This window comes from Hyla sarda, chromosome 3, assembly GCF_029499605.1.
Source record: "Hyla sarda isolate aHylSar1 chromosome 3, aHylSar1.hap1, whole genome shotgun sequence".
NCBI classification, from domain to species: Eukaryota; Metazoa; Chordata; class Amphibia; order Anura; family Hylidae; genus Hyla; species Hyla sarda.
This window is the reverse complement of record NC_079191.1, coordinates 263,080,904-263,098,166: the sequence shown is the minus strand read 5'-3', so window position 1 is coordinate 263,098,166 and position 17,263 is coordinate 263,080,904. Positions and strand designations below refer to the sequence as shown.

The 17,263-nt window shown below is 39.2% G+C and overlaps 1 protein-coding gene across 4 annotated transcripts in view; it reads right to left on the bottom strand.

Moving 5' to 3' along the window:
• Positions 1–1,905: 1,905 nt before the first annotated feature.
• The window catches only part of AKAP7 (A-kinase anchoring protein 7), a 162,249-nt gene continuing 146,891 nt past the window's right edge, over positions 1,906–17,263 (bottom strand). Inside the window, exon 8 of one of the 4 annotated variants that reach the window (XM_056566551.1) lies at positions 1,906–4,751. In XM_056566551.1, the coding sequence (XP_056422526.1) occupies positions 4,552–4,751 (200 nt within the window). In that variant the 3' untranslated portion in view covers positions 1,906–4,551. Of the gene's footprint in view, positions 5,635–17,263 lie in introns of all 4 variants that reach the window. The other 3 variants (XM_056566552.1, XM_056566554.1, XM_056566555.1) reach the window with 3 other exon arrangements.

Below are 17,263 nucleotides of genomic sequence, written 5' to 3'. Positions count from 1 at the left end.
CAATGACTCACTACAATTGTGTTACTAATGATGACTCACAAATTTATATAATACATTCCGGCAAAAAGCTTTGCAGATATTGGCTTGGGCATTATTCAAATTCTGAAAAGAGATTCATTATAACATGTCAAAATCTTTCAAGCATGCACACATGACATTATCTACTGCACCATATCTGGCTCCACTGTAAATTCACATTGCATCAAATCACTGGATACATTATTCCTTCACATTACGGGTCACAGCAGCAGGGTCACCTCTGTTCGGTTCCAGAGCATGATCAAATCCCCAGTAGCAAATATCTCCAGCTCTGGACAGGTCCTGACACAGATCAAAGAAAGAAAGAGGGAGACCACACAAGGCGCCTAGCACATTATCCCTGATAAATCAAATAAAACAGATGGATGGTATATGCTCACCTGGAGCGCAAAGAATATGCGCATATAACCCAAAGCAATGGGTAAAAGGCGTTCTATAGATTCCCCTGGAGGAGTTGCGAAGCCGTGGAAAGGTGGATATGGGCTAGTGTCCGTCCACAAATGGTGAGCTAAAAGCAGTAGAAAAGTTTCCCTCTAGGCGCAAAACCCTGTCCGGATGGAATCAAATTAGATGATGATCTAGAATTAAAATTCTTTTTATTTGAATCTAAAACCAATGACGCGTTTTGGGTATGCACCCTTCCTCAGATTGGAATGCCAATGACGCGTTTCGGGTATGCACCCTTCCTCAGATTGGAATGCCAATCTGAGGAAGGGTGCATACCTGAAACGCGTCATTGGTTTTAGATTCAAATAAAAAGAATTTTAATTCTAAATCATCATCTAATTTGATTCCATCCGGAGAGGGTTTTGCGCCTAGAGGGAAACTTTTCTACTGCTTTTAGTTCCTGACACAGAGAGAGCACTGTGGTCAGGCAAAATAGAACTACACAATTCGTCTGTAGTATACAGCAGCTGATAAGTACTGAGAGGATTAAGAATTTTTAAATAAATGTAATTTACAAATTAGTATAACTGTCTGGCACCAGTTGATTAACCCCTTAAGGACCGGAGGTTTTTCCGTTTTTGCATTTTCGTTTTTTGCTCCTTGCCTTTAAAAAATCATAACTCTTTCAAATTTACACCTAAAAATCCATATGATGGCTTATTTTTTGCGCCACCAATTCTACTTTGTAATGACATCAGTCATTTTGCCCAAAAATCTATGGTGAAGCGGGAAAAAAAATCATTGTGCGACAAAATTGAAAAAAAAACGCTGTTTTGTAACTTTTGGGGGCTTCCGTTTCTACGTAGTACATTTTTCGGTAAAAATGACACCTGATATGTATTCTGTAGGTCCATACAATTAAAATGATACCCTACTTATATAGGTTTGATTTTGTCGGACTTCTGGAAAAAATCATAACTACATGCAGGAAAATTAATACGTTTAAAATTGTCATCTTCTGACCCCTATAACTTTTTTATTTTTCCGTGTATGGGGCGGTATGAGGGCTCATTTTTTGCGCCGTGATCTGAAGTTTTTAACGGTACCATTTTTGCATTGATAGGACTTATTGATCACTTTTTATTCATTTTTAAATGATATAAAAAGTGACCAAAAATGCACTATTTTGGACTTTGGAATTTTTTTGCGCGCACGCCATTGACCGAGCGGTTTAATTAATGATATATTTTTATAATTCGGACATTTCCGCACGCGGTGATACCACATATGTTTATTTTAATTTTTATTTACACTGTGTTTTTTTTTTTATTGGAAAAGGGGGGTGATTCAAACTTTTAATAGGGGAGGAGTTAAATGATCTTTATTCACTTTTTTTTTCCACTTTTTTTGTGCAGTGTTATAGGTCCCATAGGGACCTATAACACTGCACACACTGATCTTCTATGTTGATCACTGGTTTCTCATAAGAAACCAGTGATCAACGATTCTGCCGGATGACTGCTCATGCCTGGATCTCAGGCACTGAGCAGTCATTCGGCGATCGGACAGGGAGGAGGCAGGTAGGGGCCCTCCCGCTGTCCTGTCAGCTGTTCGGGATGCCGCGATTAGCCGCGGCTATCCCGAACAGCCCGACTGAGCTAGCCGGGAACTTTCACTTTCACTTTTAGCCGCGCGGCTCAGCTTTGAGCGCGCGGCTAAAGGGTTAATAGCGCGCGGCGCCACGATCGGCGCTGCGCGCTATTAGAGGCGGGTCCCGGCTTCACTATGACGCCGGGCCCGCCATGATATGACGCGGGGTTACTGTGTAACCCCGCGTTATATCAGAAGAGCAGGACCAAGGACGTACCGGTACGTCCTTGGTCCTTAAGGGGTTAATAAACATCCACCCCCCCTTTAAAATGTACTTGTCAAATGTCTGTGGCTGCAATTCAGTAAACAGTTTTATGCAACAGTCAACTGTCAGAGAAGGTAGCTCGGGTTCCAAGGTGTTGTAATGTCTCTCTGCCCCCTCACAGTGTGAGTCACAGACGGCATATCCTTTACATAAGACTTACAGTATGTAAAACTGTCAGCAGTTAATTTCCAGTTGACAGTTTCACTTACTTGGTGTTGAGCTGCAAAAGAAGACACAACCTGTAGACAGATATGGAAAATCGGGTCTGCTTTTCTCCAGAAGCACCACTACACTTGTCTTAATACAGTGTCTTCTATTAGGACTGTATTTACTTAAATTAAGCCAAGCTGCAGTTCCTAACACTAGCTTTTGCCAAGGGGGAACTGCTTCTGGGAATAAGATCCCTTTTTCTTAATCCGGGACAGCCCCTTTTGCTAGCAATAGACATAAAATACATATCAGCCAAACCATTGTTTGGTATGCACCATTTGCTTCAATAGCAGTCTGTTGGGTTTATTATTGGAATTGACAACAATCATCGAATACAAAGCCGGCAATTGATCATAAATGGAGGACACATATAAAGGAGATCACTTTCCAAATGCATTTCTGGCTTTGTGTTCAACACTTGCCATTAAAAACCTGAACATGTGAATGCACCTTCTGGCCCTTTTACATGGGCCATTTATAGGCTGAATAAGCTGTCATAGGAACACTCATTTTCTATGGGTGGCCCCTGTAAAAAGGCCAACAATCAGCTTTAAAAGGAGAAAATGCTTGTTTGTCTGCTGATCAGATCTTTTGAGCGGGCATTAAAATCACTGTTATGTGTAGACAGGTGATGTGTGGCCGACAATAATGACATTAAAGAGCCACATGAATGATCCGCCAATAGTTGGTGTGGCCCATCTGCAATTGGTTGAACCACGTGAAGGCTCATTAAACAACGAGCGTTGATCATCGATGTTGGCACCACTTGTTTAATATCTAGCTTCTCTTATCATAAGAAAACAAAAAGTTGGATAGGCTACAATTGCTGTTTCATGAAGGAATGGTTGGGGTGTTCCCACAGACATCGGTTTATCAGTAAATGCTGGCTTAACTGATACAATCAGCTGATGTCTATGAAGACCTCATGTCTATGACCTGTTCACTGCTTTTTCACAGTTAACAAAATGTGAAGTTTAATATACAGTACAGACATAGCTGAAATACAAGCTTTAACCGCCTTTTTTTGAAGAAATAATAAAAATATATTATTATATCACTAAAATTTTAAAACTGGATAAGGTAAACAAAATGACTTCCACCTAAATGTATTGCCCATTAACTTAAATGGGATTCTGCAAGGATATTTACACAGCAGAATTTCCACAGTGGGCGTGGTCTTATATTTTTCCTGACTTTGGCTCCGGAATCCCATTGAAGTCAATAGGGCTTGATTTCTGCCTATTTGTGCAAAATTCGCCTGGAGTCACTATGAACTTTTAGTGTTCTACTAAAAAAGACTTTAACTGGGATGCAGAATCATGTGGAATTTGTGCAAACATTTCCGCACAAATTCCGAACCGATTCCGCAAATGTTAAAAAACTGCTGAATTCTGCAGAAAAGCAATGCGGATGCAGAATTGATGCAGATAGGCGGAATTTCCGTTGTGTGAACGCAGCCTTACCCTTCGCAAGGATTAGGTTTACCTAAACAAAACTTTTAACATGCTAATATTAACAAAAAAAGGTTTACCATTCTTTAGCTAAAAATCATTTTGTGAGGCCCTATGTCACTGATCCTTTTCTAGGCTTTAATGCTACTGTCCCGGTAACAGTGCAATACAACTGTGTCTCAGGTGGCTGCCACCACAAATATTGGTCAGGTGGCGGTTGTGTGACCTTTTCTTATACAGTGTTAAATGACTGAAGACAACAGGCCAGGAGACCACTAGATACATTCTATCAAGTAGCTCAAGAATGGTTAGGGAGCGCCCTGGCTCTTCTGCAGGAGTGGGGATGGTTAACATGATGAATACCCAACATGGTTTTACATCAACCCTTTAAACTTATATAGCCTCAACATTGTAAAGAAATCCATGTGACAATATGTCAAACACAATTGTCAAACCTGTGATGTGATTCAGAATCTACTATACACAACTCAGTTATACATGTAACATTCAGAATAGTGAAGTCTCCTGTATTAAACCTCATTCCAAATATTATGTCAACACATTAGTCTCTGTGGCCAACACCGGCCTGTTGTTTTCTGTAACTAGTCTTATACCAAACACCTCCTTGTGTATTTTTGCACGTGTCTCCGAAAGAGCCAGTAATTTCTTTATGTCCTTTACTTTGTCCAGCAGAGGCTTCAACTCTTTTTGCAAAGCAATGTCTTTGATGAGTTCTCTGTATTTCTGGCCTGGAGAAAAGGACATCATTATTGTACAGTAGACCTATAGAAAAAGTATCTGTAATAGCGATAATCAAAAACCACACATTCTGAGTTTTGGCCATACATTTGTATTAAAAAAAGAATTACGCTTGTCAAAAATAAATCATTTTCCCCTCACTAATAATGGGTTGGGAGAAGATACTGCATAGTGCCACAATACATTGAATAAACCAGTACAGTAATACATAGTAGGTACATGTCCTCCAGGGAGTATCCAGCATTAAAATTAGCATAGCTTTTGAAGCGTTGCCATTGCAACAGTGATAATCTAGTAAGAACCTTCTATTTCTGTTTGAAGTGACAAAGTCATGATCTCCATTAAACAAGGATGACATGGCTTCATCGTGTAGTAAGGCCTCTTAGTTGGCTGCTCATTGCCACTCAGCAAGGCGTAGACAAAAGGCTCCCATTCTTCTTCATCTTAAACAATTCATTCATTGTAGTTCACGTCATGGGAATCTTGCCATTTCTCCTTTGCTTTGGCTTTTCTGCTATGCAAACGGGTTTATCAAGAAAAGTCATTGACTGTCACCAAATGTCGCAATAAAAGAATATTGTCCATAAATCCCAATGAAAAATGCACCTGAGTAGCAAACTAGGCGTCTCTTGAATGGAATTTTCCACTTCAAGTTTAAGTGTATATTTATGGATGGAGACTATGTTCATTGCTTAATGTTATTCTCAGTTTTCTCATTATTGCCAGGCTCCAATGAAATCCCATCAGTCTGTTTGGTTTTGGCCTGTGTTTCCTCTATATACTGCTGTACAGCCTTGAGAACTGCATTTTCCACCAGTCTTTTGCTTAAGCTCACCAGCTCTGCATCATCAGGTTCTCTTCCATTCTTATGACCTACACACCATAACAAAGAATAGTAAGGAGAGAGAATACTACGCAGCATGCACACTTAGCAGTCTTCTATTTAATGCAGATATTGCATTTTAGGAAATATACAAGTTCTATAAGAATCTAGATTAAAATAAGCATTTATTGTGTTTTGAAAACAAGAGAATAGATAAGGTCTATGATAAGGACAAGATTATTACAGTATTAGTATAAGCAGATTTTCCTACCAAGCCTACAGTATGGTGGAGAGAGACAAAGCCCCTGCAGAGCTGGGTGGTTCTTAAGCCAAGGGAAAAATCCCTTCAGATTTATTCACTGAGATACAATAGGCATGTGCATTTTTTGAAATACAAATTAAGTAAAACCTGAAAAAAATGTTACAAGCAAAGATGTAAAATGTTAACAGTTTACCTTTCTACTTATTTTTGTCATAATATTAAAATGTTTTGCATTGTTGATTTTGATGACTTTACAATCTTTGCACCATGAAGTAAATGTTTCATACAAGACACGACACCATCCCTTATTTCTCCTGCACTCCGTTGCCACCACTAAGAAGGCAGTCTTTACTGCAGGCAGCACACAAAAGTAGTGTAAAAAGAAACGTTTCGGCAATCTCTCACCATTATTTTAGAGAGTTAGAGAGAGTTAGAGAGAGTTAGAGATCGCCGGATCATGGAATAAAACAACACAGTTTCTTTTTACACTAAGTTGGTGTGCTGCCTACATCTATTACCTATCAAGAAGAACCGGAGCACCGAGGCTCTATTGAGAATAGTTCCCCCACACTAGGTTGTCAGCATAGTTCCCCCACATTAGGTTGGCAGTACTGTTCCTCCCACATTAGGTTGTCAGCATAGTTCCCCCACATTAGGTAGTCAGCACAGTTCCCCCACATTAGGTTGTCAGCATAGTTCCCCCACATTAGGTTGACAGCATAGTTCCCCCACATTAGGTTGGCAGTATAGTTCTCCTACATTAGGTTGTAGTTCCCCCACATTAGGTTGTCAGCATAGTTCCCCCACATTAGGTTGTCAGCATAGTTCCCCCACATTAGGGTGGCAGTATAGTTCCCCCACATTAGATTGGCAGTATAGTTCCCCCACATTAGGTTGTCAGTATAGTTCCCCTACATTAGGTTGTCAGCATAGTTCCCCCACATTAGGTTGGCAGTATAGTTCCCCCACATTAGGTTGGCAGTATAGTTCCCCCACATTAGGTTATAGTTCCCCCACATTAGGTTGGCACTATACGGTAGTTCCCCCACATTAGGTTGCAGCTCCCCCACATTAGGTTGGCAGTATAGTTCCCCCACATTAGGTTGTAGTTCCCCCACATTAGGTTGTCAGCATAGTTCCCCCACATTAGGTTGGCAGTATAGTTCCCCCACAATAGGTTGGCAGTATAGTTCCCCCACATTAGGTTATAGTTTCCCCACATTAGTTTGTCAGCATAGTTCCCCCATATTAGATTGTCAGCTTAGTTCCCCCACATTAGGTTGGCAGTATAGTTCCCCCACTTTAGGTTGGCAGTATAGTTCCCCCACATTAGGTTGGCAGTATAGTTCCCCCACATTAGGTTGTAGTTCCCCCACATTAGGAAGGCAGTGGCCCCCAACAGACATACAGCCTTCAGCCATACACAATTATTAATTTAATTATTTCTTCTAATTTATTACTTTCCCTTTTAGATAGATTTCCCTTATTTTTTTATCTATATTATAATTAATTTTATTCTTCTTCCCCTCCTTGGAAGTTGTGGGGTTATGGGCCCCTCCACTCTATTTAATGAACAGATGAATGAAGATTTGCCACCTTAAAAAAATGGAGAAAGCTGCATAATAGGAAAGGTTGAATAAGTAATAAATGGTTTCTCCTCAAGCTTGTTGATCCTGGAGACGTGCGATAAACATATCATCAGTAGATCACGAGAGAGTCAAGAGGGATAGTGGTATGGAAGGGTACCATCTCCTTCTGGCAAGAGGAGTAAGCTAAATTAAATGGAATACAATTGAGAGTGTATACTCAAATAATAAGCAGCTGGAATGAGGAGAAAGAGTAAAGTTGTGAAAATGAAAAGGAATAGTGATGAAGGGTGTGGTAGGATTCAAACTGGAAATTGGGGAACGAGTGAAAGTGAGGGGGGGACAAAAAGAGAGGGAAGAGAAATGGGGGGGTTACTAATACAAAGAGTACGTATGAATGCGGGAATCATCAATGTGAAATTATTATATATATATAAGCTGTACTGTATTGTATGAAATCTATGGTACTATGTATTCCAATGTGTTATGTTTGGGATTTGATCTATTCAATATACAATAATTAGTTTTGGTATAGTGTCTACGTTTCAGACACATTATTTAGTAACAGCTAAATACTGCCTTAAATTGTTGTCCCAAACTAGACTATAATAAAAATGATCTATGATGACAATTGGACAGGTTTGCAACACAGGTTTGACAGATTTATTCTGATAAATTAAACTGTTAATGTGTTTTTACTTTATTACTACTGTCCTCAGAAGAAAATCCTGAAGCAGAAGTCAATCCTATTTAGATGGCGGTCAGTAATATTTTCGCTAGGTATACAAGAGCATAAACAGACAGCTGCTAAAGTTCTGAGGTAATGAATGCGAGGGTCACATGCTTGCAGGTCCAGCTACCCAATGATTTTTCCACTGACTTACATTGATGCAGAATTATATGGATAACTGTGATTAACAGCTAATACTAGTAAGTAGTCTGCCAGGAAATATTGCATTCTGGAAGATTATAGAAAACATCAACGTGTGTAGTCTGTGTACGCTTATCATCTGAGCTATCTGTATGAAGCCTTTCAAAATATACAATTTTATAATTGGAAAATGTGTAAAAAATTCAAAGAATTCCTGAAAAGGACCAAAAAAGCAAGACATACGAATATATGTCTGGATATGTCCTTATTTTGCATTGCTGGCAAGACTTCTGAGGCAACAATGATCTGAAGGTCCAGACTTAGAATTATTTATGCCCTTCGAGAAGATAGAAAAGGCAGTTATATTGCAGCAACCTTCAGTGCATAGAAAATATACTGTAGGTGTCACTGGAACCTACAGCAAAATAAGGGTCACAGGTGCCTTATTTTGCTGCTGTGTATTATCCTACCTATTGACATCAATGGGAGGGAAAATATACAGCAGCAAATACACACAAAATATGCAGCAAAATACGGCATGTGTTACCCTACCCTTAGGAAACAAATGTTATACAATGTAGAACAGATCTACAGATACCTGCCCAATACTTACTAACAGCCTTCATTTTCAGGCTCTATAGTTACATAGTTAGTATGGTTGAAAAAAGACATACGTCCATCAAGTCCAACCAGGGAATTGAAGGGAAGGGTGTAAGGGGATAAGGGGAAGGCATGCAGTTTTATAATTCTGCATAAGCATTAATGTTATTTTGTTCCAGGAATGTATCTAACCCTGTTTTAAAGCTGTTAATTGTTCCTGCTGTGACCAGTTCCTGAGGTAGACTGTTCCATAAATTCACAGTCCTTATGGTAAAGAAGGCGGGAAGATTCATCAAAACCCGTGCAGGAAAGCAGTGGTTGCCCATAGCAACCAAACCGATTGCTTCTTTAACCCCTTAAGCAATCCGTTTTTGCATTTTCGTTTTTTCCTCGTTACCTTTTAAAAATCATAACCCTTTCAATTTTCCACCTAAAAATCCATATTATGGCTTATTTTTTGCGCCACCAATTCTACTTTGCAGTGATATTAATAATTTGACCTAAAAATCCACGTCAAAACTGAAAAAATAAAACATCATTGTGCGAAAAAATGTAAGAAAACTTGTAACTTTTGGGGGCTTCCGTTTCTACGCAGTGCATTTTTCGGCAAAAATGATACCTTCTCTTTATTCTGTAGGTCCATACGGTTAAAATCATACCCTACTTATACAAATTTGATTTTGTCGTACTTCTGGAAAAAATCGTAAATACATGCAGGAAAATGTATATGTTTAAAAATGTCCTCTTCTGACCACTAGAACTTTTTTATTTTTCCGCTTACGGGGCGGTATGAGGGCTAATTTTCTGCGCCGTGATCTGAAGTATTTATCTGTACCATTTATGTTTTGATTGGACCTTTTGATCGCTTTTTATAAATTTTTTAACCTCTTAAGGACGCAGGGCGTACCTGTACAGCCCTGCACCCGATCCCGGTGTGACCCCGCATCACATGGGTCGGTCCCAGTTGCTATTGATAGCCAGGACCCTGGGCTAATAGTGCGCAGCACAGAGCGTCAAAAACGAAAGTAAAAGCTTCCCGGCAGCTCAGTCGGGCTGATCGCGACTATCGCGATAAAATTGCAATGTCCCGATCAGCTAGGACGCGAGCGGAGGTCCCCTTACCTTGCTCCGTCGCGTCCGATCTGCGTTTGATTGCTCCAAGCCTGAGCTACAGGCTTGAACAATCAACCCCCTATTACGCTGATCCATGCAAAACTATGGCTTCGCAGGGATCAGGGAAAAAGATCCTACGGGAGCTATAACACTGCAAAAAAAAGGGGAAAAAAAGTTAATAAAGGTCATTTAACCCCTTCCCTAATAAAAGTTTGAATCCACCCCCTTATGTGGTATTGCTGCATGCGTAAATCTCCGAACTATAAAAATATATTGTTAATTAAACGGTCTATGGCGTACGCGCAAAAAGTTCCAAAATAGCGTATTTTTGGTTACTTTTTATATCATAAAAAAATGAATAAAAAGCGATCAAAAAGTCTGATCAATGCAAAAATGGTACCGATAAAAACTTCAGAACACGGTGCAAAAAATTAGCTCTCATACCGGCCCGTACGCGGAAAAATAAAAAAGTTATAGGGGTCAGAAGATGACAATTTTAAACGTATACATTTTCCTGCATGTATTATGATTTTTTTCAGAAGTACGACAAAATCAAACCTATATAAGTAGGGTATCATTTTAACCGTATGGACCTACAGAATAAAGATAATGTGTCATTTTTACCAAAAAATGCATTGCGTAGAAACGCAAGCCCCAAAATTTACAAAATGACATTTTTTCAAAAATGTTGTCGCACAATGAATTTTTTTTCCGTTTCACCGTGGATTTTTTTGGTAAAATGACTAATGTCACTGCAAAGTAGAATTGGTGGCACAAAAAAAGTCATCATATGAATTTTATGTGCAAAATTTAAAGCGTTTTTTAGAAGGTGATGAGGAAAAAATGCAAAAACGGATAAACGCTGAGTCCTTAAGGGGTTAATGGTATAAAAAGTGACCAAAAATACGCTATTTTGAACTCTGGAATTTTTTTACGCCATTGACCGTGCGGTTTGATTAACGATATATTTTTATGGTTTGGAAATTTACGCACACGGTGATACCACATGTGTTTATTTTAATTTACACAGTTTTTTTTATGGGAAAAGGGGGGTGATTCAAACTTTTATTAGGTATGGGGTAAATCACATTTATTAACACTTTTTTTTTGCAGTGTTATAGCTCCTATAACACTGCACACACTGATCTTTTACACTGATCACTGGCATGTATTAACGTTCCATTGATCAGTGTTATCGGCGCTTGACTGCTCCTGCCTGGATCTCAGGCGCAGAGCAGTCATTCGCCGATCGGACACCGAGGAGGCAGTTAGGGAGCCTCCCGGCGTCCTGTAAGCTGTTTGTGACATCTTGATTTAATCGCGGTGGTCCTGAACAGCCCGACTGAGCTGCCGGGATACTTTCACTTTCATTTCAGATGCGGCGGTCAACTTTGATCGCCGCGTCTGAAGGGTTTATACAGGGCATCACTGCGATCATTGATGTCCTGTATTAGCCGCGGGTCTCAGCCATTGATGGCCGCCAGGACCAACCTGATATGACGCGGGGTCACCGCGTGACCCTGCGTTATATCGCGGGAGCCGACGCATGACGTAAATATACGTACTGCGTTGTTAAGGAGTTAATTTTAAAATAAATAAAATAGGCAATCTGGTTGCTATGGGCAATTTTTTCTCTGCACAGGTTTTAATAATTTTCCACCTATGTTTTTTATTTAGCACTCTTATTATGAATAAAGGATTTACACATACACATATATATATATTTATTTATATATGTATATTTATTTTTAATAAGTTCCCACTCTTCCTCCCTATGACATCTACTGAACCTTTGTTTTCGGTTCTTTTAGCAAAACAAAAAAATCAATTCAGACTTATCCTTATGTGTCAGATGCCGTAGGGGTAATCTGTCCTGAAAGTTTATGTTTATCTTGGTTGCTAGGACTTCGCCTCTGTGCTTATGGGTGTGGTACGGTTACAGCCTATCTGAGTCCTCCTGCTAGATACTCAGGAGTATATAAGGAAGGCTTTTCCATTCAGGCTTTGCCTGTGAAAGAGCTTGTCTCATAGTAACTATCATTTTTTTTTTGTGTTTCCTGATTCTGATATTGATCTCAGCTTGGTTTTCTGACTCCTCTTCTGTATTAGTGAATTTGTACTCTGTTCCTTCCTGGTTTGACTCAGCTCATGGACTTCCCATTTACTGTGTGTTTAGGTTATTTTCTGCTAGTATTTTGTGTGCTGTTCCCGATCTCTGTCTGTTTTTTGTAGTTTATTGTTTTGATTACTGACTGCCATCACTTATTTAGGTAGGGACCGGCACCGTGGTTGTGGACCCGCTGCCTAGGGCGGGTGCACGCAAGTAGGCAGGGACAGAGGGAGTGGGCGAGATCAGGGCTGCACCCTATCCTTGCCCGATGTGATATTATGTCTAAGTTTCTCAACCTTTACTGTATTTAACTAATATGCCATACTGTATATACAGGCATTGACATTTCTTGTATCTATTATGGTCCAAATACTGTTTGCTTTTAATCATCCTGAGAAGCTGTGTGTCTAAAATGTTTCCTTCTACCCCAATACCCAGAGAATGATGTCTACTTATCATTATTGGTTTTTCTAGAAATGAATAAAAAGACAAAGCATAGACTTTACTAAGCCGCACAAATATTGGAAGATCTCATTGCTGTGTGTCCAGAGAACACTAAAACGCCTACAGTTTTATGTGAAAAGACAATGTTCTATATCTTTTATCTCTAAGCTGCCAAGGTGTGTAAAAGCAGAAAAGATACCACTAAGTAGAATGAATGTTTCTAGAACATATCTTCCTATACAGTATATGTGATTCTAGTCATATCTGAATTCTGCTCCCAAATGACAGATGATGAATGGCAGAAAAGGTTATGTGATTAAACAATGTACTGAAAGCTCAGTGAAAATGCTACAAGTATTATCTCTAAGGCTGCTTTCACACTGAATAATTGCTCCATACAAACGGACATTTATTTTTATTTTTTTTAACTTTGCAAGCCATTAACGTCCTTTATTGTAACGGAGTATAAGGGGCATTATAACAGGCAAAGAGGATCCTATTCTCTTGAATGGGATTCCTCTAACATCCATTATAACTCCGAAGATAGCGGGAGAAAAAGATGGCGCAAGCACTAATTTTTCTCCTGCTATCTTCATAACGGCCGTCACACTACCGAGACTAAACGGTAGTGTGAAAGGAGCCTAACATTTGTAGTACGCACTAAGTTTCACTGCATCATTATGGAAAATGTTACTGATATCATTACCTTGCTGGTTCAAACAATAAAAAAGGATCCTAGACAGAACAGGGGACATTAAAGGGGTTATCCAGGAAAAAACTTTTTTTATATATCAACTGGCTCCAGAAAGTTAAATAGATTTGTAAATTACTTCTATTAAAAAATCTTAATCCTTTCAGTACTTATGAGCTGCTGAAGTTGAGTTGTTATTTTCTGTCTAAGTGCTCTCTGATGACACGTGTCTCGGGAACCACCCAGTTTAGAAGCAAATCCCCATAGCAAACCTCTTTTACTCTGTGCAGTTCCCGAGACAAGCAGAGATGTCAGCAGAGAGCACTGTTGCCAGACAGAAAACAACAACTCAACTTCAGCAGCTGATAATTATTGAAAGTATTAAGATTTTTTAATAGAAGTAATTTACAAATCTGTTTAACTTTCTGGAGCCAGTTGATATAAAAAAATAAGTTTTTTCCTGGAATACCCCTGGGCACATTTACCAATCCAAACATGTGACAGTTCTATCACAGACTACATGTCATGCAACCAATTTCTTACGTTTATGTGTGTAGTAAAACAATGTGTCTAGAAGATGCTGTAAGAGACACTTATGAAAGACATGCAACATTTTTGTGCATTACTTTTTTATATCCAAAAATTGAAATGGAAACAAAATGTCCCCTGTGGGAAGGCAATGTTCGATAAATATATGTATTTTATTTATTTATTGTTTACATTATATATTATTTATATAGCAAAAACTAATTCTACAATGCTGTGGAAAGATTCTCTTCAGTATCTGTCCGTATTGGAGTTCGCATTCTATATTTGTACCATACAAACTAAGGCCAACTTTACCAGAAAGCTAGTGTATAGTGGTTATCGGGTGCCTCTGGTAGTGCTGCTCCTGGCCTCTGGTACAATCTTTTTTTCTGGTTCCAGGGGTCGGTGTGTCACAGTTCAGCTCAGTAAACTGCTGACTGCAGTGGTGTCCTGCCTTAGCCAATCATTGGCAATATGATGTACTGAGCCCCAGAACCAGGAAGAAGAACAAGGCTGGGGCTCAATACGTCACACTGCCCCTCAGCCAATCACTGGCCAAGGCGGGACAACTGTGGTAAGCAGTCCGCTGAGGTGCACTGTAACACATCGACCCTGGCACTAGAAAAATTACTGTACTGGAGGACAGGAGCAACGCTACAGGATGCATTGGGTAGCGTCAAAGGTAATATATGTTTTTATTTAATGCAGTCAGACGGAGCACATTTAAAATAAGTGGCGTTTTTTTTGCCAGATAACCTCTTTAGCGTATGACATTGGGAGAAAGCAGAGTACCCATGTAAACACAGGTCAAATATACAAACTTATGCAGAAGTTTCTTTTGGTTGGATTCTAACCCAAGAGCCCTGAGAACAGGTAACAGTGCTAACTGCCACACTGCAGTATTGAGTGTTTTATATGCTTAAAGGGGTTATCCACCATAAGGTGATTTTAGTACGTACCTGGCAAACAGTAATGGACATGCTTAGGAAGGATCTACGCTTGTCTTGGGGCTAAATGTTGTGAGATTACTATAACACTGTGGCTAGCTTTTTGTGAACTGGTATTTCCTGTTTGAGTTTTCTTTTTTTGCCTACAAATCCCATCATTCCATTTTCCTCCCTCCCACACATCAGCCACCTAACCCATTGAAACATAAATGAGCTGCATCCATTCAAAAGACCTATGGTTTTCAATCAGGGTGATTACAGCTGTTGCATTAGTTGCAGATTGATCTCTCTCCCACCAAGCGATCCCTCACCCATTGAAGCAGACAAGCTCCCTGTCATCAGCTGACTAGTGAGTCAGGTCTCGGCCGCATTGCAACCTGGGAAAAATCTGAGACAAAGGTAATTTTGTTTGCTGTTAAAAATAAATATTAAGGTGAATATCACAGAAGAATTGTGAGAAAACCGTCACACACAGGTACAGACACTATATTATGAACTACACTAACATTACAGCCGCTGTAGCATAGTCAAATATAAATCCTGGAATACTCCTTTAAACTATTTGCTACACACACACTTATATAAAAAGCGTTAAACAAAAAAAATTGATCTTTTAACTTTATTAGAATAAATCTCTACGGCAGTATTTATTGTTTGGTTTTCTCTGTATTTCCAGCCTCTATCGAGAGTGTATCATCTGCAGTATTTCTTTTTATCCTGCTTCATATTTTCCAACAAACACAGCAAAGCTCTATCATGGCTGTGTCCTCTTATTTTCTGCTCCCCTAATGGGATTACAAAATTGGATAATGCCTGTGGCATGATAGCAGCAAGGCTATCTTTTTAATATACACAAGAAGGCACCGAGTCAATTTTAAAGAGATTATTTACATTCTTTATGATAAAGCAACATAGAATAGTCAGTCCCAGGCCTCTTGAGCAGAACTGCAGAAAGACCTTCATATGTTTCTCAGAAATTGCAACATTATTCTGAACCCAATTTACTTGCATTAAAATTGATCTATAATGGTAGTCCCTTTCTTGGTATTATCACTGTGATTTAGCTATCTGCAGCATGCACTCTGGTATAGATAATCTATTTATGTGAAATGTATTAAAAGGGGGTTTTACTTGTAAATTGTGACATAAATGTACGTAGCTATTGTCCGACTTCATGAGATACTGACTGCTCTATGAATATATTTCCCAGCATTTCTTAGTGCTGGCAGCACAGCAGGTATAGCCAAGTCGCCAAGTTTTAGAACAATAAAATTAGAATACTTTTAATATGAATGGATGTGATGATGTATTGACATAGGGAAATTTCCATACACAGACAGTAATGCTGAGTAATGTTACATGAAAGGTGAAGAAAGTAAAGTATTCTCCGGAAATAAAATGAAAGAAGTTATTCCTCAATAATAAAAACATCTACTTACCTACTTTTTTTTATTTTTTATTAAACATGTCATATATGTCAGGTTAGCTGGATTCTAGTACAGTTCTCACATTGAATGGTGATTCCCAAAACATCCATGCATTTAAATAAAGAAGAGAAGCAGAACTTCAGCGATCAAAGTTGTGACATTTATTCACACTAATGGGTGAATAAATCTCACAACTTTGATCTCTGGATTTTACCTTCTCTTCTCTGGTTGAATTGTGGATGTATCAAGGTATTGGTCAAACCTTGTAGAGCAGAGAACAACCTACCATAGGTCTATCTCACTTGTTGGCATGCATTCGACTAAATGGCCACCACTGGGGTGTGGATTGAAACTGGGTGTTAGAACCAAGTGATGACACCTAGTTCATGTCTGACTGACATGTCATAAATTCGATTTTGGGTTAATCTCTATGATAAGTTTGAATATAACAGAAAAATAATCAGATTTATTCACTAGGCTGCATCTTGAAAGTGACCTAAGACGATTGCTGACTAGTTCTCTCTAACTGATCCCTGTAGTGGGATGGATTCTGCAAACTGCCTATACATGTATGCTTCTCTACAGAGAACAGATTGCTGCCAACCACAAACCTTTGATCTGTAACTTGCTTTCAATCTGGAATGATTTACATAAATATGGATTCTAATAGATCCGCTCTGGCCACATCTACTTTTACAATGCTTGGAAAAGACATAACGGAAATGTAGTTACAACTACTGCAGACAGTAATTCCTATCAGGATGGTAGATGGAAACTGGGGCATTAACTGAGGAGACAAAAAGAGAAAGAGGAGCATGATCCTAGTGTATTACCAGATAAGTTATGCTCACCGGAGTTGGTTATGCTCAGAGCATAACATCTAGAGCAGCATATCATTGAGTGGGTCAGCAGCCTTCGAGCACCTGATCCTCCAAAAGGGTCAGCAAGCAGGAATGGATTTTGGTAGCTTAAGAAAAATTTCTCCAAAGGTGGCGCTTCTCCCATAAAGAGATTTTCTTTATTTCAACATCAAAGGTATAAAAGGATGGTGATAGCACTTTCAACGGGTTTCTAGCTCTTACCGAGCTCTTTATCATGAT